A 26,072-nucleotide genomic window follows, 5' to 3' on the forward strand; every position below is an offset into this window, starting at 1 on the left:
TAAAATTCTGGGCAGAGTGATGGCTCTGAGGTTAAGGATATGTGCTATAACACATAACAGTGTCATCTCCAGACAGAGGAGCAGCTTCAGCGACAGACTGCTATCACCGTCCTGCTCCACTGACAGACTGAGGAGATCGTTACTCCCCCAAACTATGCGAATCTTCAGTTCCACCCCGGGGAGTAAACGTTAACATTATACAAAGTTATTGTCTGTTTTTACCTGCATTTTTATCACTCTTTAATTTAATATTGGTTTTTTTTTTGTATCAGTATACTGCTGCTGGAGTATGTGAATTTCCCCTTGGGATTAATAAAGTATCTATCTATCTATCTATCTATCTATCTATCTATCTATCTATCTATCTATCTATCTATCTATCTATCTATCTATCTATCTATCTATCTATCTATCTATCTATCTATCTATCTATCTATCTATCTATCTATCTATCTATCTATCTACAGTGCATCTGGTAAGTATTCACAGCGCATCACTTTTTCCACATTTTGTTATGTTACAGCCTTATTCCAAAATGGATTAAATTCATTTTCTTCCTCAGAATTCTGCACACAACACCCCATAATGACAACGTGAAAAAAGTTTCCTTGAGATTTTTGCAAATTTATTACAAATAAAAAAACTGAGAAATCCCATGTCCATAAGTATTCACAGCCTTTGCTCAATACTTTGTCGATGCACCTTTGGCAGCAATTCCAGCCTCAAGTTTTGTTGAATATGATGCCACAAGCTTGGCACACCTATCCTTGGCCAGTTTCGCCCATTCCTCTTTGCAGCACCTCTCAAGCTCCATCATGTTGGATGGGAAGTGTCGGTGCACAGCCATTTTAAGATCTCTCCAGAGATGTTCAATCAGATTCAAGTCTGGGCTCTGGCTGGGCCACTCAAGGACATTCACAGAGTTGTCCTGAAGCCACTCCTTTGATATCTTGGCTGTGTGCTTAAGGTCGTTGTCCTGCTGAAAGATGAACCGTCGCCCCAGTCTGAGGTCAAGAGCGCTCTGGAGCAGGTTTTCATCCAGGATGTCTCTGTACATTGCTGCAGTCATCTTTCCCTTTATCCTGACTAGTCTCCCAGTTCCTGCCACTGAAAAACATCCCCACAGTATGATGCTGCCACCACCATACTTCACTGTAGGGATGGTATTGGCCTGGTGATGAGTGGTGCCAGGTTTCCTCCAAACGTGACGCCTGGCATTCACACCAAAGAGTTCAATCTTTGTCTCATCAGACCAGAGAATTTTCTTTCTCATGGTCTGAGAGTCCTTCAGGTGCCTTTTGGCAAACTCCAGGTGGGCTGCCATGTGCCTTTTACTAAGGAGTGGCTTCCGTCTGGCCACTCTACCATACAGGCCTGATTGGTGGATTGCTGCAGAGATGGTTGTCCTTCTGGAAGGTTCTCCTCTCTCCACAGAAGACCTCTGGAGCTCTGAAAGAGTGACCATCAGGTTCTTGGTCACCTCCCTGACTAAGGCCCTTCTCCCCCGATCGCTCAGTTTATATGGCTGGCCAGCTCTAGGAAGAGTCCTGGTGGTTTCAAACTTCTTCCACTTACTGATCATGGAGGCCACTGTGCTCATTGGGACCTTCAAAGCAGCAGAAATTTTTCTGTAACCTTCCCCAGATTTGTGCCTCGAGACAATCCTGTCTCAGAGGTCTACAGACAATTCCTTTGACTTCATGCTTGGTTTGTGCTCTGACATGAACTGTCAACTGTGGGACCTTATATAGACAGGTGTGTGCCTTTCCAAATCATGTCCAGTCAACTGAATTTACCACAGGTGGACTCCAATGAAGCTGCAGAAACATCTCAAGGATGATCAGGGGAAACAGGATGCACCTGAGCTCAATTTTGAGCTTCACGGCAAAGGCTGTGAATACTTATGTCTCAATTTTTTTATTTTTAATAAATTTGCAAAAACCTCAAGTAAACTTTTTTCACGTTGTCATTATGGGGTGTTGTGTGTAGAATTCTGAGGAAACAAATGAATTTAATCCACTTTGGAATAAGGCTGTAACATAACAAAATGTGGAAAAAGTGATGCGCTGAGAATGCTTTCCAGATGCACTGTATATATATGTGTATGTATATATATATATATATATATATATATATATATATATATATATATATATATATATATATATCTTTCAATTCTCCCAGATACGCCTCTTCATTGGGAAGAACCACTACTGTTCCCTGATGGCAACACGAATTAGACGATCTACAAGTCTCTGACTTAAAGTTTAAAGCCGAACAATATATTCGATCTCTTTTCGCTGTTCCATTATTTCAACGAGTAATAATTTCCATTTATTTGTGCTAATGTGATCTTTACTATCCTTTTTTTGAGACTTTTCTAATTTTAGTACTTTCTTCATCTCTAACCTACTCTGCATGTGTATTGCTCCAACGTTTCTGAATTCTTTACGACGTTCTACTTTGTCATCTACTCTTTGTCTTTTATTTTCGACCCCGGCGTGGTTAAATCTCTTGGCAGAAAGTCTCGTCTCATCCCAGGCTAAAAAGTTTCGTCTCATCCCAGGTTTTTTTTTAAATAATAGAGATATATATTGTCACAAGAATGACAAAGAAACATCTGAAAGGTTTGGAGGAGCCACCTGTATAATATTTCCTAGCTGCAAAATCCATCAAAAAGAACAGACATGTTCACATGACTGAATCCAAAACAGAACTGACTTGCTGCCTTAAAATAGCAGCCTTTAAATGCATGTAGAAGTGATGTCATCAGGGCCGGAACCGGTAGTGACGTCATTGGTTGCCCCAGAACTGGGCAGGACTTCTCGAGAGGTCTGCAAGGAACTGAGAGAGAGAATCAGTGCCTTTTGCCACCCCCTGGTCAAGCATGGAATTGCTTTTATTCAAGCCCTTTAGTTGTCCCCTAAGCGCGCGTGTGTGACAAGGCCCCCTCCCTCAGCCCAGACCCCTTGGGTCGGGTGTCCTACACAGAGTGGTCAACGCGAGAGAGAGCATCATCGTTGGTGTGGAAAGAGCCTTTCTGATGAATGAGCGAAAACTTATAAGGTTGCAGATCAAGAAACCACCTAGTGACTCGGGGGTTCAATTCCTTGTGTAGGGCCATCCACTGCAAGGGTGCATGGTCCGTGACAAGTGTAAACTCACGACCCAAGAGGTAGTACCTCAACAGTGTAATTGCCCATTTGATCGCAAGAGCCTCTCTTTCCACCGCTGCATACCTGGTCTCCCGATCCAACAGTTTCCGGCTCAGGAACATGACGGGGTGTTCAGCACCATCGACGCTTTGGCTCAGCACTGCTCCTAGGCCTGTGTCCGAAGTGTCCGTCTGGAGAATAAAAGGAAGTGAAAAATTAGGTGCTTTCAAAACTGGTGCTGACGTCAGGGCCTGTTTTAAGTCACGGAATGCAGCTTCTGTCATGTCAGTCCATACCACAATGTTAGGGACCCTCTTCTTTGTTAAATCACTCCAAAAACCAAGGTACGAACTGACGGTACTATCCGGCTAAACTAAGAAATGCTTGGACTTGCCGCTTGGTTCGCGGACAGGGCCATTTCAAAATGGCATCTACTTTTGCTTCACAGTACCACGGCCCACCAGGGATCCTAAATAAAGGGTGACCCAAAATTCACGCAAGAAGTAATTTTGATAGAGAACACAGGTTTTAAATTAAAAATTGTAAATTTTGAATTGATTCATAAAGTATACAGTATAGGGTTATGTATGGAATAGCATATCGGGTAAATGGCCTCCACGGCTTTGCTGGCACATACGCACTCTTTTGTCGAAATTTTCCATGACCGTTTTGCATAAATGTGGCTGAATTTCGTTGATACAGCGCTCAATTTCTTCCTTCAAGGCGTGGGTGGTCATGGGCTTGATGGCATAAACCTTAGACTTCAAACAATCACTCGTGGATTTTCTGAACCCCAAATGCAACAATTTTTACGATTAATGAAGCCATCAAGATGAAAATGAACCTCATCGCTGAAGATGATTTTGTTCGGAAAATCGGCATTCACTTGTTGTTGTTCCAAAATACATTCAACGAACTCTCTTCGCTGTGCGTGGTCAGTAGGCTTCAGTTCTTGACTCAATTGAACTTTGTAAGCATGAAGATGCAAATCTTTCGTGAGAATACGCTGTAGAGAGCTTCTGGAAATGTTCAATTCTTGACCACGGTGCCGAATTGATGTTCCTGGACTGTCAGCAACACTCTCACGAACTGCTTCAATGTTTTGTGTTGAACGGCTTGTTGAAGGACGGCCAGAGTGTCTAAGATCACTAATTGATCCAGTCTCCCTGAATTTTTTAATTAATCTCTTCACAGTTGATGAAGTTAAATCACTATTCCAACCATATTTTGTACAAAAATTGCAAACTGAAGCTGCCAAACCTTCATTATTCTTAAAATATTGCTCAACAATTAAAACGCGTTGTTCTTTCGTGTAGCGCTCCATTTTTAATAACCCTGAACTGTGAGCTGTCACGCTGTCTTTTTTTTTCATTGGCAACACTTTACCGCACAAATGGTGCCAAATTCAAATCTTGCATGAATTTTGGGACACCCTATATTTGGTTTCTTTCAACCCAAAAAAGCATTTTTTTGGATTGATCTGAAGACCGGCCTCACCCAGCGTCCGTAATACTGCTAGTACACGCTGTAGGTGTTCCCTCCACGTGCTGGAATAGATGACGATGTCATCCAGATAGCCAGCACTATACACGTTATGGAGGTGGAGCACTTTGTCCACCAGACCATGGAAGCCCCGTGTAACCTGAATGGAAGGACATGATACTGCCAGTGTCCACTAAGGGTGCTAAACGCAATCTTGACCTTTGCAGAGTCTGTTAAAGGAACTTGCCAGTTACCCCTTTGTCATGTCAAGTGTGGTCAGATATTCTGCCTGTCCAAGCCTCTCAAGGAGGTCGTCCACTCGAGGCATTGGATAAGCATCAAATTGGGAGACCTGATTAAGTCAATGGAAGTCATTGCAAAACCTCCAAATTCCATCGGGCTTACTAACCAAGACTATTGGGCTGGACCAGGCACTATTACTTTCTTGTGTTACTCCTAAGTCTAGTATGCGCTTGATTTCAAGCTCCACTTCGGCCTTCTTTGTCTCGGGAAGACGATAGGGGCACTCTCGGACTATAACCCCGGGTCTGGTCACAATGTCGTGGGCGATCAGAGAGGTCCTTCTGGGTTTTTCGTCTACCACCCCAGGGACGGTTAGAGATAGCTGCTTTGAGTTTTCGTTTCTGCCTCGTGTTTAAGTCTGACCCAAAGTTAAGTATACTTGTCTGAGCAAAGAATGAGCGAGGCTGGCCGGAGGAGGGATCAGGATCCCTTTCCTTCCACGGTTTCAGCAAATTTACGTTATATGTCCGCTCACTCGGCCGACGATTGGGCTGTTTCACCAAATAGTTGACGAGCCCTTTCCTCTCCTTAACTTCATATGGTCCTTGCCGATGGGCTAGTAGTTTAGAATGGGTGGTGGGAACCAACACCATGACACGATCCCCCAGCTGGAATTCCCAGATAGTCGTGCCACAGTCATAATAGCGGGTCTGCTATGTGACTTTTTAATACAGGTCAAATTTTCCCAAATCTTTCACATAACTGCGCTATATATAGTAATATATTAGTCGAGGGAAGAGCCTCTCCTTCCCAACCTTCTTTTAAAATGTCCAATATACCACGGGGTTGTTGTCCATATAATAATTCAAAGGGCGTGAACCCTGTCGAGGCTTGAGGGACTTCCCTGTAGGCAAAGAGAATGAGGAGGAGGAGTCAATCCCAATTCCTTCTGTCCCCGCTGACCACCTTGTGAAGCATCTGTTTGAGAGTCTGCTTAAATTTCTCAACTAGACCGTCGGTTTGAGGATGATACACTGCGGCCTTCAAGTGCTTTATTCTAAGTAACTTGGCCATTTCCCTGAACGTCTCCGAGGTAAATGCCGTCCCTTCATCCGTAAGGACTTCCTGCGGGATGCCGATTCATGCAAAGACCCCTACCAGTGCCCATGCGATAGTTTGGATGTAGCTGAGTGCAACTGAACAGCTTCTGGATATCAGGTTGCATAATCTACAAGGACCTATATATACTTATGTCCTCGGGCTGAGGGCTCCAGGGGTCCCACTATATCGACCCTTATTCTCTCAAATGGGACGTCAATTAAGGGAAGGGGAACGAAAGGAGCACAGTCCCTGCTAGGAATTTGCGACAATTGACACTCTGGGCAAGAGATACAAAAGCAGCGAACCTCCTCGTTAATTCCCGGCCAATAAAATCGGAGCTTGATACACTCTAATGTCTTCTCGGTGCCCAGATGGCCTCTTAGGAGGTGGGCGTGTGATAACTCACAGACCTGCCGCCGGAAGGTCCATGGGATAAGCAACAACTTCCATACCTCCCCCTCATGCTCGCCGACCCGATATAATAAATCATTTTCTATAACAAAGTGGGGGCCCTGTGGCATGGGCTGATGGGTGCGTTGGCCGTTTGACGAGCACTACTGCATTCTTCGCAAATTTCAGGGAGTCGTCATTCCATTGCTTCCTTTTAAACAAGGCCGGCATTTCTCTAAATTGAAAACTTATTTCTGAGAGAGGGTCCGAAGATCCACTACGGGGATTTTTTTTTAGCGACCCTCACTGGCTGATGAAACATCAGGTGGTTTTATAGTGTCAGACATCTCCGTGTACACAAGTTATACTGGTCTTTGATGTTGTCCACTGTCACGGCAGGACATACTGGCGATCAACAATGAAAATGTTGCTGCCAGAACTGAAGAGGGCTTCTATCTTAAATCCGTTAATAACTACCACTCCAATATGAGCCACTGACAGGGTGTTTGAAAGTGCACATAATCCTTCCTCTCTCCACTCGCATTCCACCATGTCCCCAGGTGAGTTGCGGACCTGGGGACTCCGGTGCAAACTCTGGTTTATGTCGAGAGGGCAGATGAGTAGGGACGTAATCTCTATAGCGTCCGCTAAAGGACCGTTCTGCTCCCCCAGATTGTAAAGCAGTCCTGGTTGTTTCCCCGAGTCTGATGAGCTCGTTCATATTAGAAAATTCACCCCAGACCGGCTGGGTGAAATGGACGGGAAGGTTATTTATAAGAATAAAGCAGCCTACTTTTTTCACAATTTGAAAGGTGGAGCACTTGGAGGGTCTTAACCACTCTGCCACTGTTTCCCAAAGAGCATCAGCCTGCTCTTGGGTAGATCTCTCGGGATCCAGCTTCCATGCCTGCAAATCCCTCAGACACCTGCTGGTGTGGGGAAACCCCATTTTCCTCTGGGACATTGGCCCCAGCGGGGAGGGCAGACCTCTCCTCCGAGAGAGCATAATAAGTCCCTGTCGCTTCCCCCACAGAGACCAGCCCACGTCTGTGTGTCCCATCGACACTCTCCCTATGTATTTTACATGGCCTGGAACTAGACAAAGGGAGCTGAGTCTGTTTTTTCCGAAATCCGGGACAAACCCCCCACCCGGAAACTCGGCCTCGGTACTCTCCCACCTGATCATACGTCAGGTCTGGTCCCGTTTCCTTCTGGCTTTCTTCCATCCTGCCGACTACGCCACTGTCTCAAGAACGACAAAGAGACATCTGAAAGGTTTGGGGCGGCCACCCGTATAATATTTCCCGGTTGCAAAATCGATCAAAAAGAACAGACATGTTCACATAACTGAGTCCAAAACAGAACTGACTTGCTGCCTTAAAATGGCGGCCTTTAAATGCAAGTAGAGGAAGTGATGTCATCAGGGCTGGAACCGGTAGTGACGTCATTGGTCAAGACTTCCTGAGAATGGTCTGCAAGGAATTGAGAGAGAGAGAATCAGTGCACTTCACCGCCCCCTGGTCAGGCGTGGAATTACTTTTAACAACTTCAGTTGTCCCCTAAGCATGCGTGTTTGACAATCAATATATATATATATATATCCATCCTGCTATATCCTAACTACAGGGTCACTGGGGTCTGCTGGAGCCAACACAGGGCGCAAGGCAGGAAACAAACCCCGGGCAGTGTGCCAGCCCACCACAGGGCACACACACACACCAAGCACACACTAGGGACAATTTAGAATCACCAATGCACCTAACCTGCATGTCTTTGGACTGTGGGAGGAAACCCATGCAGACACGGGTGGAACATGCAAACTCCACGCAGGGAGGACCTGGGAAGCGAACCCAGGTCTCCTGACTGCGAGGCAGCAGTGCTACCCACTGCGCCACCGTGCCGACCTATATATATATTATCACAAGCGGCTGGGGGACAGACCCAGCCGGGACACCTGGAAGGACCGGGAGGTGGCGTATTCGTCCTCTGGGCCACGAGGGGGCAACCGCCCTGGATCTAGAGAGGACTAAAGGTGAGGAGCAAGGAGGCTCAAGCCCACTGGGGCCCGAGGCCACCGCCAGGGTGCGCCCCGAATCTCAGAGAGCCTGGGAAACATCTACTTCCGCCACACCTGGGAACAATGAGGATGATCCTTCCAGGGATGCCCGGAGTGCTTCCGGGTGCTCTCCTGTCACTTCTGCCACACCAGGAAGTGTCGTCAGATGGAGCACCTGGAGCCAATCCGGGTCATTACAAAAGGGGCCGCCTCCCTACAATCAGGGAGTCTAGATTCGGGAGTGGGAGCAGGACGTGGCTCCCGTGGAGAGAGGGAAGGCGGCCCACGGACAGTGAGAAAGAAGCCCGTAGTAGGGGTGAGAGGTGCTGGGAGCACAGTGTGCTGTGCGGGACTGTGTTGTGTAACCTTTAATAAGCATGTGCTTTTTGATAAAGATGTGGCCTCTGGCTGGTGGTGTCCGGGCATAGCTCACAATATATATTGTGAAAGGCGCTATATAGATCCCGACCCGGCACAGACTGAGGCAGAGGCACGTACTTAAATAAAATACTTTTTTATTTTTCTTCAGCCGTGGGGCACGCCTTCCCCGTGTCCCACAGGCCCAACACAGTCCCAAAACACTCACAAATACTGACAATATTGCTTCTGGCTCCACCACTCCTCCTCAGGCTTAGTCCTCCTCCTCCTGACTCTGGCTCTCCCGAGTGGTAGTGGCTGGCCTTTTTTATACCCCACCCGGAAGCATTCTAGGTGCTTGATCACCTGAGCCTAATTTCATTTCCGGGTGGGGCTGAGGAATTGACTAGTCAGGCTGCAAAGTCCATGCAGCTCCCCCTGGCGGCCATCCAAGCCCCCAACCAGGCTGTGGAGGACTCCATGTCCCATGGATCAATGCGCCAGGTTGGGGAATCATCGTCCACCAGCGTCCTGGGGGAGGTATTGAGCTGTCCATGGTAGCTCCTCCGGAACAGATGCAGTAGTGGCGTCCCTGCCGGGCATGGGACCCGGCTGTCCTTCACAATATATATACTATATACATATACTAGCTGTCCCCGGTGGCCCAACCAACATAATAGTGAAAGAGGACAAACTTTAAAAATCAATTAAAAGAAAAAAAATGCAATTCGGCCAAGCGGGAGGTAAGTGCGCTCCAATGTCAAATGCTAGCACTGTATCTGATCATGTTCTGCCCTGACCGGACAGCATCCCCCACATTGGGAGAAAAGCACGTGGCCGTGATATCTCTGCCAACCAGTAGCTACCCTCTAAAACACACGTAGCTGTGAGCTCTCTGTCAAAAACGTCAAACGTCACTCCTTACCAATCTCTAGATGATGATGTCTGCTGAACAAACAGGTATCGCTATCTAAGTGGAGGCAAGGTGCACTCCAACACGTGGAGAGAGGTAGAGCGACTCGAATGGAGGCTGGCGCATGAGTGAGGAGGGCCCTGCCTGGCTCCCCTTGGCCCGCAGCCTCTCTGTCGGATTCGTGCAAATAAATCGGTACAGCAAGTGAACTGTGATACATAGCACAATGAGAGAAGTCACAAAATCCACCGGAATGTTCGAGCAAATTCTAGAAAAAAATCCCAATCTAAATCCCTTAAATTATTTTCTCATGAAAAGCGGACAGACATACAGACAGACAGACGTTGGATTATATATATGTATATATTTAGATCTGCGGTGGGTTGGCACCCTGCCCGGGATTGGTCCCGGCCTTGTGCCCTGTGTTGGCTGGGATTGGCTCCAGCAGACCCCCGTGACCCTGTGTTCGGATTCAGCGGGTTGGAAAATGGATAGGTGGATATATATTTAGATAGATATTTTTATAGTAAGTGTGAATATTTGGTGCTTTTAATTTACAGTATATTTTTTGTTTGTTTATTGTCTATATACAGTATGTGTTAGTTTATTGTTGGTATTGTATCACTAACACTATTCTGTTATGACATTCAAGTAAGAATTTCATTATACTGAGTACAGATATCAATAAATTCAAGTAAATATCTCTGCAGCCCAGCTCCTCTACCCTAGAGCTCCATGTAGGTGGAGTTCATATAAATGAGCGGTCCAAATAGGTGGAATTGATTCCAAAGTGCACCAATAGAATTTAGCTGCCAACCTCAGGAGCTCTGCCCAGTTGCACTGTGGTTAAGATTAGGGTACTGGAGTGGGGCGGGAGAGGGGGGGGGGGTGTTTATCTGACTCAAATAATGCAGTAAAGTGTCCATTATGTCAGCCCCACCTACTTGGAGCTCCAGAGTGGAGGCTGCAGGCAGGCTGCAGTGATACCAGACAATATTTTTAAACCTGGGTTGCTCATTTGCTTTTTCTCACAAGGTCACCTACAATCTCAGTGGAGCTCTAGAGAAGAATAAGGACACCATCCCTCAGAACCTGCTTTTTGTTATGAAAAGTAAGTGGACTTTCTTTTCTTATGATGGTTGTTGTTCTCTTTTTCCATCTTTGCTCCTGCTCCCAACTTTTCATTGTTACTTTTGATTAAAGTGTTTGTGGTCTTTTGAACATTTTTGTTCTGGGGTCCATATGGTTTCTGACCCCTTGCTTTTTGTTTTTGATCTTGATCTTTTTATTGTGAATATTGGCTGTTGCATGTTACAAATATCCAAATATTTTGTTTGGTTTTGGTTAAATTACAGTTTGATTTTGTTTTGTATTTTGTTATTTAAAGTTATTCTCCTTATTAAAATAAATTCCTTTAATAATTAGTATTCTCGAGGCCAGTGTTTTCCCAGATGTTTTCTTCTCCCAATTTTATCACAAGTTGTATAAGGTTTTCCATGTAGAAAGTAAAAATATTAGATCTGAATACACATAAATCTTGAAAGTGTTGCATAATGGAGTCACAAACAGGATGAAGGGTGTGTGAGACCTTCAAAAGACCCATAAAGCTGGTCAGGACCTTCACTGACCTGCCTAGAACTGTTATGATTGAACAGGAAGAAGCAGTCATAGATGGTTTTAGATTACGATTCAGGAGATGAAGTTGGAAAACTAAGCTAAAGTTGATAACAGTGAGTAAGTACCGTATATACTCGCATATAACTCGACTCTTGAGACCTGAAAAATCGATCAAAAAATCAGACCCTGACTTATATGCCCGTTCAAAAATACGACACTTCATTATTCTTGCTTCCTCCAATCTCACATCAGTTTCTCAGAAGCATTGAATTTTGTTCCAGCAGCGCAGTTATTAATTTATTTTGCCACTTCAATGACTTTTACTTTAAAACCAGCTTCATATTTACTTCTGATCGAACGCTCCATTGTAGATAAGGGATGCTCTTACGATAAAGGTGTATGAGGGTGTGAGATACAAAAAACACAAAACAGTGCAAACGTCGCTTCGGAATAGTTCAGGTATCACCGCGTGGTCACGTAGGCACAATAGAGAGAGAGACAGAGAGAGGTACATAATAAAAATAACAAGTATTACACTTTTACCTGGTGTTTGGCATGGTACCTGAGGGTTCAAGAGGTCAGTAACAACCTCTACTGCTACAATATATATATATATATATATATATATATATATATATATATATATATATATATATATATATATATATAGATAGATATAGATAGATATATAGATAGTGTGAAAGGCACTATATAATAGATAGATAGATAGATAGATAGATAGATAGATAGATAGATAGATAGATAGATAGATAGATAGATAGATAGATAGATAGATAGATAGATAGATAGATAGATAGTGTAGCAGTAGGGGGCACTAGAGCTCCCTTGAACTCTCAGGTACCACTCCAAACACTGGGTAAAACTCCAATTATTATTTATTATATAATAATACTGTGCACAAAGCACCCTCCACTCCACACTACACATGCAATACTCTCTAATCAATTCACCAATCCTCCTCTCCCAGACGCGTTGCCACCCATCCACCCAGTTCAGCTCGACATCTGGGACTTCCCATAGTCCTTTTATAGTCCTTGACCTGGAAGTGTTTCACCATCTCTGTCCACGTGACCAGGAACACTTCCAGGTCATATAACAACTCCATTTCTTCACCCCAGAAGCACGCCGTTCCTTCCGGTCATGTGTTCATGACGGACTTCCGGGTTATAGGGCACATAGCAGTCTGAGAGCCTCCCCACAGCGTCTTCCGGTGGTCCCCATGGTATCCAGCAGGGCTGCGCATACAAACTACAAGGTCCATAAGGCCCTGCTGGACTTCGGGGAAACTCCATGCTATTGGGAGAGCTCCACCTGGTGGCCTGGAGGTGTTGGCCGGAATATATGGCCGGCAATCCCTCACAATAGATAGATAGATAGATAGATAGATAGATAGATAGATAGATAGATAGATAGATAGATAGATAGATAGATAGATAGATAGATAGATAGATAGATAGATAGATAGATAGATAGATAGACGTGAAGGCACTATATCATAGATAGATAGATTTTCCATACACTGTAGGCATGATATTACCTAGAAAGACTGATTAAAATGCACTATAGTATAGTTTACTATTTAAGGCGTGAGATTGTGGGTTCAATCCCACTGCTGACACTAGTGTGACCATGACTAAGATACTTCACCTGCCTGTGATCCAGTTGGAAAAAATGTAATTAATTGTATGTCAGGTGATGTAAGTCACCTTGGATAAAACTCTCTCCCAAATAAGTAATACTGTTAGTTACATTAAAACCTTTACAGTGTATGAAACACTCTAGTAACAGGGTAAAGTGTTTTTGGGACTCTTTTTGCTATGCAGTACAACAGAACTTTTGTTTTAACGCCTGAGCAGTTCTCAGTTAAAGTACAAGTATATTTCTCATTTACTACTAAATATAGATCTGGTATGCATATAAATACAATTTAATTCAATAATCAATAATACAATAATTTCTTACAACACACAGAGAACAAAGCAGAAATTGATCAGAGATAAATGGAAGCCACCAATTTCTGTTCATTAGTAAAACTGATAAACTGTGGTCATTTGACAACGATGGAGACTAAAATTATCAAAGAGAAAGTCAAAAATAAAGTCCCCATCTTGGAGACCTCAGCCAACTGGCTGCCTACCTGCTCCTGGGTTTTCTGTAGTGGAGTCTGTGCTGACTGTCCATTCAAATAAGATAATCTTCCCATCTGATGGTTGCAGCGCTCCTTTATCTGAGATGACTTTTCAATATGCAGGATAGCTGTGGTACCAAGTGCCACCTCCAGATATCAAGAAGAGAAACAGAGTAGAGGAGAGTTAGTTCTGCTTTGTAAATGTTGTATAATTTATATTTTAGTGTAAATGAGTAATAAGCAGAGATGCAGTTAATCAGCAGCTCTAGTCAGGGTGTGCTAAACTGAAGTTGTGAGTCTTTTAAAGCTGAGACTGGAGGGCTGTCTCTTATAGTAGCAGGCAGATCAGTCCACAGCTTTGGGACACTGTAACTAAAAGCTCGACCTTCCACTGTTATTTTATTAATGTTTTGTTTGTAAGAAATGATAAGTTCAGATAAGTAAGCAGGGCCTTGGCCATTTAAGTCTTTATATGTTAACAGGAGGGTTTTGAATTCAGCCCATAAACTTAACCAGGAGCCAGTGTAAGGACTTAAGAATTGGAGTTAATTGTTTGTATTTCCCACTCTATTACTAAACACAAACATGCCAAGTACCAGGAGTTGACAGAGGAGTGCAGGAGGCTGGGCTGAATCACATACTGTGAGCCAATCGAGGTAGGATGTTGGGGCTTTGCAGGCCAGTCTCTTTGTAGAGTCTTGGCAAAGCTGGGAATAGCGGGTTTAGCTAAGAAGAGGGCTGTCAAATCAATTTGTGATGCCATGGAGAGAAGCTGAAGAGGGAGGCTCAGTGGTCAATGGCTGGTGGGATGCAAGCTGGGGTCTGATCACCCCTGGCTGGATCGACTGGGTGAGGGGGTATGATGTTTTAACAGACCTGAAACACCTGTTGACCCCAGGATACATCACTGATAATGCATCCCAGTGCTTCCGTGGAAGTATTTTGAAAGAAAGACTGTAGACCTTAGGTACCATCTTGCAGTCTCTGAAGGGTCCTTTTGCGGTCAACTATGGTGCTGGTCGATCCTGAGCTACTGGCTGGACACATGACAGAAAGGACTGGAAAATGTAAATGCGGCCTGATGTTTGTGACATGATCTCAACTTTATCTATATACAGTCATATGAAAAAGTTTGGAAACCCCTCCCTCTTAATTCTTTGGATTTTTGTTTCTCATTGGCTGAACTTCCTTTTAATATCTGACATGCCTTATGGACACAGTAGGATTTCAGCAGTGACATTAAGTTTATTGGATTAACAGAAAATATGCAATATGCATCATAACAAAATTAGACAGGTGCATAAATGTGGGCACCCCAAAAGAGATATGACATCAGTACTTAGTTGAGCCTCCTTTTGCTAATCTAACAGCCTCTAGACGCTGTCCTCCTATAGCCTCTGATGAGTGTCTGATTCTGGATGGAGGTATTGTTGACCATTCTTCATACAAAATCTCTCCAGTTCAGTTCAATTTGATGGACAGCCTGATTCAAATCATCCCATAGATTTTCGATGATATTCAAGTCAGGGGACTGTGACGGCCATTCCAGAACATTCTACTTCTCCCTCTGCATGAATGCCTTTGTAGATTTCCAACTGTGTTTTGGGTCATTGTCTTGTTGAAATATCCAACCCCTGCGTAACTTCAACTTTGTGACTGATGCTTGAACATTATCCTGAAGAATTTGTTGATATTGGGTTGAATTCACACGACCCTCGACTTTAACAAGGGCCCCAGTCCCTGAACTAGCCACACAGCCCCACAGCATGATGGAACCTCCACCAAATTTGACAGTAGGTAGCAGGTGTTTTTCTTGGAATGCGGTGTTCTTCTTCCGCCATGCGAAGCACTTTTTGTTTTGACCAAATAACTCAATTTTTGTCTCGTCAGTCCAAAGCACTTTGTTCCAAAATGAATCTGACTTGTCTAAATGAGCATTGGCATACAACAAGCGACTATGTTTGTGGTGTGAGTGCAGAAAGGGCTTCTTTTATCACCCTACCATACAGATGTTCTTTGTGCAAATTGCGCTGAATTGTAGAACGATGTACAGATACACCATCTGCAGCAAGATGTTCTTGCAGGTCTTTGGAGGTGATCTGTGTTTTGTCTGTCACCATTCTCACAATCCTGCTCATACGCTGCTCCTGTATTTGTCTTGGCCTGCCAGACCTGCTGGTTTAACAGCAACTGTGCCTGTGGCCTTCCATTTCCTGATTCCATTCCTTACAGTTACAGAAACTGACAGTTTAAACCTCTGAGATGGCTTTTTGTAGCCTTCCCCTAAACCAGGAGACTCAACAATCTTTATTCTCAGATCTTTAGAGAGTTGCTTTGAGGATCCCATGCTGTCACTCTTCAGAGGAGAGTCAAAGGGAAGGAAGCCCAACTTGTAATTGACCATCTTAAATACCTTTATATCTCATGATGGGACACACCTGTCTATGAAGTTCAAGGCTTAGCGAGCTCATCAACCAAGTGATCAGCATTGAGCAGTGACAGGCATTCAAATCAGCACAATGACAAGGGGACCCACATTTGTGCACAGCCAGTTTTTCACATTTGATTTAATTTCATACAACTAAATACTGCGTCACTAAAAATCTTTGTTCGGAAAACACCGCAGTACTCAGATGTTCCTAGGAAATGAAAGACATGCCACTGTTATCTTTACTGTTGAAAGGAGAGTCAATTATTATACAGGCTGAGAGGGGCTCCCAAACTTTTTCGTATGACTGTATACCGTTTAAATGAAGACGAACTTTTGACACGTCCATGTATGTTTAACTAGCTGTCCCCCACGGCTCTGCCCATGTGATAGTGAAACAGGACAGTGAGGAGGGTTCGGCCCAGCTCTCTACTCCTGACGTCACTCTTCCCCCTCTCCTCGGCCTGCAACCTCTGTTTCGGATTAGTGCAAATAAATCGCTACCGCAATTGAACTATGATTCTTAGTGCGATGAGAGAAGTCTCACAATCAACCAGAATGTTCAAGCGAATTATAGAAAGAAACCCGATCTAAATCCGTGAAGTAGTTCTTTAGTTCGCTAGCTAAATGGAGATAAGGAACGCCCTGGGCTGGCGCTTGAGTGAGGAGGGCTCCGCTCCCCTCCCCTCGGCCCTCTGCGTGTCTCTCGGATTAGCGCGAACAAATCAGTACCGCAAGCGAACTGTGATTCTTAGCGTGATGAGAGAAGTAGCTAAGTCAACCGGAATGTTCAAGCAAATTCTAGAAAAATACCTGATCTAAATCTGTTAAGTAGTTCTTTCGTGAAATGTGGACAGACAGACAGATGTTGGAATTTATATATAGAGATAAAAAAAAAGTTACGTGGTCACATGGCTGTTCCTTAGGGTCTCAATGTGTGGAGTGCAAGTCAAGGAGGTTATCGTTAAGTTACAGTGAGGCCTCATCCGCACCCCTGAGTTCACTTGTGCTGTCCAAATCACAAAAAGGCCACAGCATGAGTGATGTGTGTTAGCATAAGTTTTAATCATAAATAACCCTAACACAAAGAATTTGCCAAGGACAGCAAGTTTTCATACTCTGTGCGCTTGCAAGGCTGACCATTATGTGCTGCCATGTGCGTAAAGCTGCCTGAATAGAAGAAAATGAAAAACAGAAAGACGACGACGTCGTCTGTAATTATAGACTCATTCATTAAAAATGTTAAAGGATGTTCTGGCCATGAAACACTTCAGCCTTGACAGAAAATAGAGCCCCTCTGTATCTCGTCAAAGGCAGATTCTCTGAGCGCTGGCAACTCGTGCGCATTTGGGGTTTATTTTTAGCCGGTTGAGGCTGACGCAGGAAAAGGTTGAGGATTCATTGCATTGTTTTACGCGGGGGCCCCAAGGACAGGCTTGCAATTTCTTTTCAAGGAGCATGGCGCCCTGCTCTTTGTCATAATATTCCTTTTTTTTCTTTTTTAATCCAAAGTGGATGGCGGCAGTAAAAGAAGGACACTGGCTACAGGGTGGTGCCTGAAAATATACATACGCTAAGCAATGATGGAAAGGTGTGGGTAGGTGAGCATTAACTAATAAAAATTAAAATCACGGTGGACGAAGACTGTATCTGCACGGACTCTTTGGAGTTTATTTTTTCTTGATTTTTTTACTCCTGTGTATCAGGTTTGTAGGGTCATGTTGATGATCACATGCCGGTAAGAACTCGCCAACATCTGGGTGAAGGGCACTGCCAGTACAAGGCCCGACTGGACCACCGTCTGTGGAGAGCGCACGTTCCGCACTCTCACAGGAAAACCGACCTCCGTGTAGAACTCTGGCTTGTGAATTTTCTATCTATTTTATAGTGCCTTTCACATCTATCTATCTATCTATCTATCTATCTATCTATCTATCTATCTATCTATCTATCTATCTATCTATCTTGAAATTCACAGTTCAAGGGGTTTTTCTGTCATATCAAAATAAAATTCTCTGATTATCAGACTATGAACCCTAGCAGTTCAGCAGGGTGTCAGCATACTACAAGAACAACAACAATTTATTTCTTGTGTAACCCAAAACCACACCATGGCCTTTAACTGGGACTGTTTTGTTGACCCTTGACCCTTCGAAGAAGACAAGAAAAAAAAATTCCTAAAAAAAGATGGAAGAAATCTTGGAAAAGGCAATTTAGAGAGAGAGAAAGACCCCCTTCAAGGTTTGCTGGGTGTGCAGCCCCTTATGACTGTGACTCTCTCTCTCTTTCTCAGGCTCCACCCCTTATGACTGTGACTCTCGCTCTCTTTCTCAGGCTCCGCCCCTTATGACTGTGACTCTCTCTCTTTCTCAGACTCCGCCCCTTATCACTGTGACTCTCTCTCTTTCTCAGGCTCCACCCCTTATGACTGTGACTCTCTCTCTCTTTCTCAGTCTCCGCCCCTTATGACTGTGACTCTCTCTCTCTTTCTCAGACTCCGCCCCTTATGACTGTGACTCTCTCTCTCTCTCTTTCTCAGGCTCTGCCCCTTATGACTGTGACTCTCTCTCTCTCTTTCTTAGGCTCCGCCCCTTATGACTGTGACTCTCTCTCTCTTTCTCAGACTTCCCCCCTTATGACTGTGACTCTCTCTCTCTCTCAGGCTCTGCCCCTTATGACTGTGACTTTCTCTCTCTTTCTCAGGCTCCGCCCCTTATGACTGTGACTCTCTCTCTCTTTCTCAGGCTCCGCCCCTTATGACTGTGACTCTCTCTCTCTCTTTCTCAGACTTCCCCCCTTATGACTGTGACTCCCTCTCTCTCTCAGGCTCTGCCCCTTATGACTGTGACTCTCTCTCTTTCTCAGGCTCTGCCCCTTATGACTGTGACTTTCTCTCTCTTTCTCAGGCTCCGCCCCTTATGACTGTGACTCTCTCTCTCTTTCTCAGGCTCTGCCCCTTATGACTGTGACTCTCTCTCTTTCTCAGACTCCGCCCCTTATGACTGTGACTCTCTCTCTTTCTCAGGCTCCGCCCCTTATGACTGTGACTCTCTCTCTCTTTCTCAGTCTCCGCCCCTTATGACTGTGACTCTCTCTCTCTTTCTCAGACTCCGCCCCTTATGACTGTGACTCTCTCTCTTTCTCAGGCTCTGCCCCTTATGACTGTGACTCTCTCTCTCTTTCTCAGGCTCCGCCCCTTATGACTGTGACTCTCTCTCTCTCTTTCTCAGTCTCCGCCCCTTATGACTGTGACTCTCTCTCTCTCTCTCAGGCTCTGCCCCTTATGACTGTGACTCTCTCTCTCTTTCTCAGTCTCCGTCCCTTATGACTGTGACTCTCTCTCTAACTTTCTCAGACTTCCCCCCTTATGACTGTGACTCTCTCTCTCTTTCTCAGGCTCCACCCCTTATGACTGTGACTCTCTCTCTCTCTTTCTCAGACTTCCCCCCTTATGACTGTGACTCTCTCTCTCTTTCTCAGGCTCCACCCCTTATGACTGTGACTCTCTCTCTCTTTCTCAGTCTCCGTCCCTTATGACTGTGACTCTCTCTCTAACTTTCTCAGACTTCCCCCCTTATGACTGTGACTCCCTCTCTCTCTCAGGCTCTGCCCCTTATGACTGTGACTCTCTCTCTCTCTTTCTCAGGCTCCGCCCCTTATGACTGTGACTCTCTCTCTCTCTTTCTCAGACTTCCCCCCTTATGACTGTGACTCTCTCTCTCTTTCTCAGGCTCCACCCCTTATGACTGTGACTCTCTCTCTCTTTCTCAGGCTCCGCCCCTTATGACTGTGACTCTCTCTCTCTTTCTCAGGCTCCACCCCTTATGACTGTGACTCTCTCTCTCTTTCTCAGTCTCCGCCCCTTATGACTGTGACTCTCTCTCTCTCTTTCTCAGACTTCCCCCCTTATGACTGTGACTCTCTCTCTCTCTCAGGCTCTGCCCCTTATGACTGTGACTCTCTCTCTCTTTCTCAGGCTCCGCCCCTTATGACTGTGACTCTCTCTCTCTTTCTCAGGCTCCACCCCTTATGACTGTGACTCTCTCTCTCTCTTTCTCAGACTTCCCCCCTTATGACTGTGACTCTCTCTCTCTCTCTCAGGCTCTGCCCCTTATGACTGTGACTCTCTCTCTCTCTTTCTCAGACTTCCCCCCTTATGACTGTGACTCTCTCTCTCTCTCAGTCTCCGCCCCTTATGACTGTGACTCTCTCTCTCTCTTTCTCAGACTTCCCCCCTTATGACTGTGACTCTCTCTCTCTCTCTCAGGCTCTGCCCCTTATGACTGTGACTCTCTCTCTCTTTCTCAGGCTCCACCCCTTATGACTGTGACTCTCTCTCTCTCTTTCTCAGACTTCACCCCTTATGACTGTGACTCTCTCTCTCTTTCTCAGTCTCCGCCCCTTATGACTGTGACTCTCTCTCTCTTTCTCAGACTTCACCCCTTATGACTGTGACTCTCTCTTTCTCAGGCTCTGCCCCTTATGACTGTGACTCTCTTTCTCAGGCTCCGCCCCTTATGACTGTGACTCACTCTCTCTTTCTCAGGCTCCGCCCGTTATGACTGTGACTCTCTCTCTTTCTCAGGCTCCACCCCTTATGACTGTGACTCTCTCTCTTTCTCAGGCTCCGCCCCTTATGACTGTGACTCTCTCTCTTTCTCAGGCTCCACCCCTTATGACTGTGACTCTCTCTTTCTCAGGCTCCACCCCTTATGACTGTGACTCTCTCTTTCTCAGGCTCCACCCCTTATGACTGTGACTCTCTCTTTCTCTATTTTCTCCTCCCCACCTCCACCCGACTCCGGCTCGCCTTCTGGGTCCTTTAAATAGTCCTCGACCCAGAAGTGCTTCTGTTCTTCCTCTCACGTGACTTGCTAGCACTTCCAGGTCAGAAGGAGAACTCAAGTTCTTTAATCAGCCCGGAAGTACTTTGGGGCTTCCGTCCTCGTGACTTCCTAGTACTTCCGGGCTATAAGGGAAGTATGACTCCCCAGGTCCTTCCATCCAACAGGGCTGAGAAACCGAACTCCAAGTCCTAGGATGCCCTGTGGGAATCCGGGGCACCGCTGCACTCTAGGGGAGCTGCCATCTAGTGTTTTGGGAGGAGGCAGTGTCCAAAAGTCGTTGCCTTCCCCCATCCTCCCATTACACGGGCGTCTCGGCCGGGCTGAGCTGCTGGCCGTCTCTTTCAGTGTCATAAAATAATACAACACAACACACAAAACAGGACACAAGTGACGCTCTTTGCAGAACTAGATAGACGATCTGTTATGGCCACCTCAGAAATAAACTACAATAGTAGAAACGAGTTTGTTCTTCAACGGCGCCTCCCACCGAGTGACTAAGTGACAGCGCTCAGAGCTAAATGCAAGAATCGATAATACAGGATGAGCAAAAATGAAGTACCACATTTCTCAAGGTCATTGTGTAAGGCAGAGGGAGCCGAGTGGATTGGGTGGGTGTGGAAGGGTCCTTTGATAGGCACTCCCTTGAAGTTTTCATTCGGCCACATGCCTTGGTCCAGTGCCCACCATGCTTTTGCTGTCGAAGCGTTCTTCAAAAACAATGAAACCATCATCGCTACACGACGTGCCTTCCAAACACACTTCAGCATTCCTCCTGATGGTGACGTCCCAAATCAGGAAAAAAATTCTAAATTTACACAGATGGGTCCAACATTGAACAGAAAATCTCCAGGCCGTCCTCGGACTGTATGAATGCCTGAAAACATCCAAGCTGTAAGGGCATCCATTGTGCCGTCTCCTAGTGCACTTCTGCCTTAGTCATTTCCAACACGTCTTTGATTTGGCATGAGGACCTTCATTTCCATCCATACAGAATGATGGGAGTGTAGGAACTCACTGAGAGTGGGAGAGACATAGAGAGTCGTGTGCACCAACATTCTGCAATCCATTCATCGAGATGCCATCGTCATGTGCAGCGACGAGGCAAATTTCCATTTAAATGGTGGCGTAAATAAGCAAAACTTTCACTATTGGGCTGAAACCAACCCTCATGAACTTCATCAGAGACCCCCACACAGTGAGCGGGTTACAGTTTGGTGCGCCGTTGCAGAATTTGCCTTTGTAGGCCCGTCACGGTCACCGTCACTTCAGAACGTTACATTGAAATGCTAGAGAACTGGAAGAAATGGATGTGGTGGATGCCTGGTGTCGACAGGATGGAGGAACGGCTCATACGGCCCGCGTGGAGATCCATGCAAGTTTTACGGGGAAGCTCATCTCCCTGTGCGGCGATGTTGGGTGGCCTTCACGTTTGCTTGATCTCGCTCGTGCGATTTCTTCTCAAGTCGAAGGTAGACACACACTGACCTCAAAACTTTGAAGCCCTCAAGGATCTATTCGCCACGAAATCGCCTTGAAATGGCCGAACGAGTCACGTGAGCGTTCAGAAAGCATCTCAAAGAGTGTATCACTAATGATGGCCACACCTTGAAGATAGATAGATAGATAGATAGATAGATAGATAGATAGATAGATAGATAGATAGATAGATAGATAGATAGATAGATAGATAGATAGATAGATAGATAGATAGATAGATAGATAGATAGATAGATAGATGTGAAAGGCACTATATGATAGATAGATAGATAGATAGATAGATAGATAGATAGATAGATAGATAGATAGATAGATAGATAGATAGATAGATAGATAGATAGATAGATAGATAGATAGATAGATGGAAGTGAAAGGCACTATATGATAGATAGATAGATAGATAGATAGATAGATAGATAGATAGATAGATAGATAGATAGATAGATAGATAGATAGATAGATAGATAGATAGATAGATAGATGTGAAAGGCACTATATGATAGATAGATAGATAGATAGATAGATAGATAGATAGATAGATAGATAGATAGATAGATAGATAGATAGATAGATAGAAGTGAAAGGCACTATATGATAGATAGATAGATAGATAGATAGATAGATAGATAGATAGATAGATAGATAGATAGATAGATAGATAGATAGATAGATAGATAGAAGTGAAAGGCACTATATGATAGATAGATAGATAGATAGATAGATAGATAGATAGATAGATAGATAGATAGATAGATAGATAGATAGATAGATAGATAGATAGATAGATAGATAGATAGATAGATAGAAGTGAAAGGCACTATATGATAGATAGATAGATAGATAGATAGATAGATAGATAGATAGATAGATAGATAGATAGATAGATAGATAGATAGATAGATAGATAGATAGATAGATAGATAGATAGAAGTGAAAGGCACTATAGGATGGATGGATAGATAGATAGATAGATAGATAGATAGATAGATAGATAGATAGATAGATAGATAGATAGATAGATAGATAGATGTGAAAGGCACTATATGATAGATAGATAGATAGATAGATAGATAGATAGATAGATAGATAGATAGATAGATAGATAGATAGATAGATAGATAGATAGATAGATAGATAGATGGAAGTGAAAGGCACTATATGATAGATAGATAGATAGATAGATAGATAGATAGATAGATAGATAGATAGATAGATAGATAGATAGATAGATAGATAGATAGATAGATAGATAGATAGATAGATAGATGTGAAAGGCACTATATGATAGATAGATAGATAGATAGATAGATAGATAGATAGATAGATAGATAGATAGATAGATAGATAGATAGATAGATAGATAGATAGATAGATAGATAGATAGAAGTGAAAGGCACTATATGATAGATAGATAGATAGATAGATAGATAGATAGATAGATAGATAGATAGATAGATAGATAGATAGATAGATAGATAGATAGATAGATAGAAGTGAAAGGCACTATATGATAGATAGATAGATAGATAGATAGATAGATAGATAGATAGATAGATAGATAGATAGATAGATAGATAGATAGATAGATAGAAGTGAAAGGCACTATATGATAGATAGATAGATAGATAGATAGATAGATAGATAGATAGATAGATAGATAGATAGATAGATAGATAGATAGATAGATAGATAGATAGATAGATAGAAGTGAAAGGCACTATATGATTGATAGATAGATAGATAGATAGATAGATAGATAGATAGATAGATAGATAGATAGATAGATAGATAGATAGATAGATAGATAGATAGATAGATAGATAGATAGATAGATAGATACTTTATTAATCCCCAAGGGGAACATCACATATCACAATTGAAGATATTATTTTTAAAACACAGTGGAAAAAAATCTATTTTGTACACCCTTTCTTGCGTCACAATGAAATTTTTCTAATCTTGTAGTGTTTTGGTAGAATAAACGTTTGAAATGTGGTTCTTATTTTTGGCTCCCCCTGTACGACCCGTTAAACCCAGCACTATCACATGTGAGGATACAGATTTGTTTAAATACATCAAAAACAAAGTAGACACTTAATTAACATAAATGGAAAGCAAAAACATCTCTCCATTAATTAATTGTAGAACCACGAGCAGTTATGGAAAAGGAGTCGGAGACAAGCCGGACACAGTCAGAGTCCTGGAGGCCGGCGTCATCTGAGAATTTCTGCAAGTGGTGCTGTTATATTTGTAGTCGGAGGGGTAAAGAGCGAAGAGCAGAAGAGACAGGCCTGTTCCTTGTGGTGCACCAGTGTCGTTCACACCATCCTTGACTCTCATAAACCGTGGTATGCCTGACTGATAGTCCATTATCCAGGACCCCTCAAGCTCATCCACCTGCTTATCTCTGAGTTGACCCCTTAACAGGGATGGCTGGATGGTATTGAAGGTACTGGAGAAATCAAAACGCGTCCTCCTCACAGTGCTGCCAGCTTTGTCCAGCCTTGTGGAGCAGACGGATCATTGCATATCATAACTCCTCTAGCTCTTAATTTCATAACATCGAAGGAGACCAAGTCAAGTCAAGTCAGCCTTACTTTATACAGCAACTTCAACACAAATACAAGTTGACCAAAGTGCAGTAAAAATACAGTTCACAGAAGCTGAAAAAAATAAAATAATATAAATACAAACAAGTCAATAACTAAAAAGCTACTACTGTACAGCATTTGTACATAAGTCTAGACACATTTGAAGCATAAGCCCTTACTCTGCACCAAAAACCAGTGAATAAAAATGTTTTCAGTTTTAGATTTAAAACTCTACATAAATGAGGGAGAAGCTCTGATTTTATAAGGCAGAGTGTTCCAAAGCCTTAGGGCCACTGCTGCGAAAGCACAGTCACCCTTTACCTTCCAACATGTCCATGGAATGCATAATAATAATTGATCTGAGGACCTGAGAGCCCTGGAGGGTAGATATGGAGTAAGAAACTCAGAAATATGTGAAGGAGCAGACCCATGCAGTGCCTTATGCACAAATAATTCTTCTTCTTCTTCTTCTTCTTCTTCTTCTTCTTCTTCTTCTTCTTCTTCTTCTTCTTCTTCTTTCTGCTGCACCAGTTATGGTTTGCAATACTGGATCATCTTCTTCTATATCTTCCTGTCCTCTCCATCTTCCTCCACTACACCCACCACCTGCATGTCCTCTCTCACCACATCCATAAACCTTCTCTTAGTCCTTCCTCTGTTCCTCTTGCTTGGCAGCTCCATCCTTAACATCCTTCTCCCAATATACTCAGCGTCTCTCCTCTGCACATGTCCAAACCAACGCAATCTCGCCTCTCTGACTTTGTCTCCAAACCGTCGAACCTGAGCCAACCCTCTAAGGTCCTCATAGAAAAAGCTGTTTTATTCAAATAGGATTTTTTGATAAGGAAAACAAGAAAAGGTTATTCGTATGTTCAGGAACTGCTCTTGCCTTTTGCCTGTGTTTGCTGGGATAAGCCCCAGCTTCCCCGTAACCCTGAACTACAAACGCGGGTTAAGAAAATGGATGGATAAACACATCCATCCATCCATCCATCCATTTTCCAACCCGCTGAATCACAGGGATCTGCTGGTATAAACTGGATAAACACAGTTTATACAAAATACCATTGCACTCCATTACTAAGAAGTGGCCCATAAAAGCAGGAAAACGAAACAGAGCAGGGATCACAAAAAGCTAAAACCTCCAAACAATAGTAACAGTCCACACTGGTGAAAAGCAAACAAAAGTGCATTAAAACAAATCTAGTTTGTCACATGAATTGTTCTTGTTACTCTATTAATATTT

General features: G+C 43.8%; 1 protein-coding gene across 2 annotated transcripts in view; it reads left to right on the forward strand.

Moving 5' to 3' along the window:
- myo16 (myosin XVI) overlaps positions 1-26,072 on the forward strand; it is a 774,098-nt gene that overhangs the window by 549,242 nt on the left and 198,784 nt on the right. For both annotated transcript variants that reach the window (XM_051926297.1, XM_051926296.1), the window contains exon 24: positions 10,733-10,808. In XM_051926297.1, coding sequence (XP_051782257.1) covers positions 10,733-10,808 — 76 coding nt within the window. The remainder of the gene's footprint in view (positions 1-10,732; positions 10,809-26,072) is intronic.

Source organism: Erpetoichthys calabaricus, chromosome 4, assembly GCF_900747795.2.
Source record: "Erpetoichthys calabaricus chromosome 4, fErpCal1.3, whole genome shotgun sequence".
Classification (NCBI taxonomy): Eukaryota; Metazoa; Chordata; class Cladistia; order Polypteriformes; family Polypteridae; genus Erpetoichthys; species Erpetoichthys calabaricus.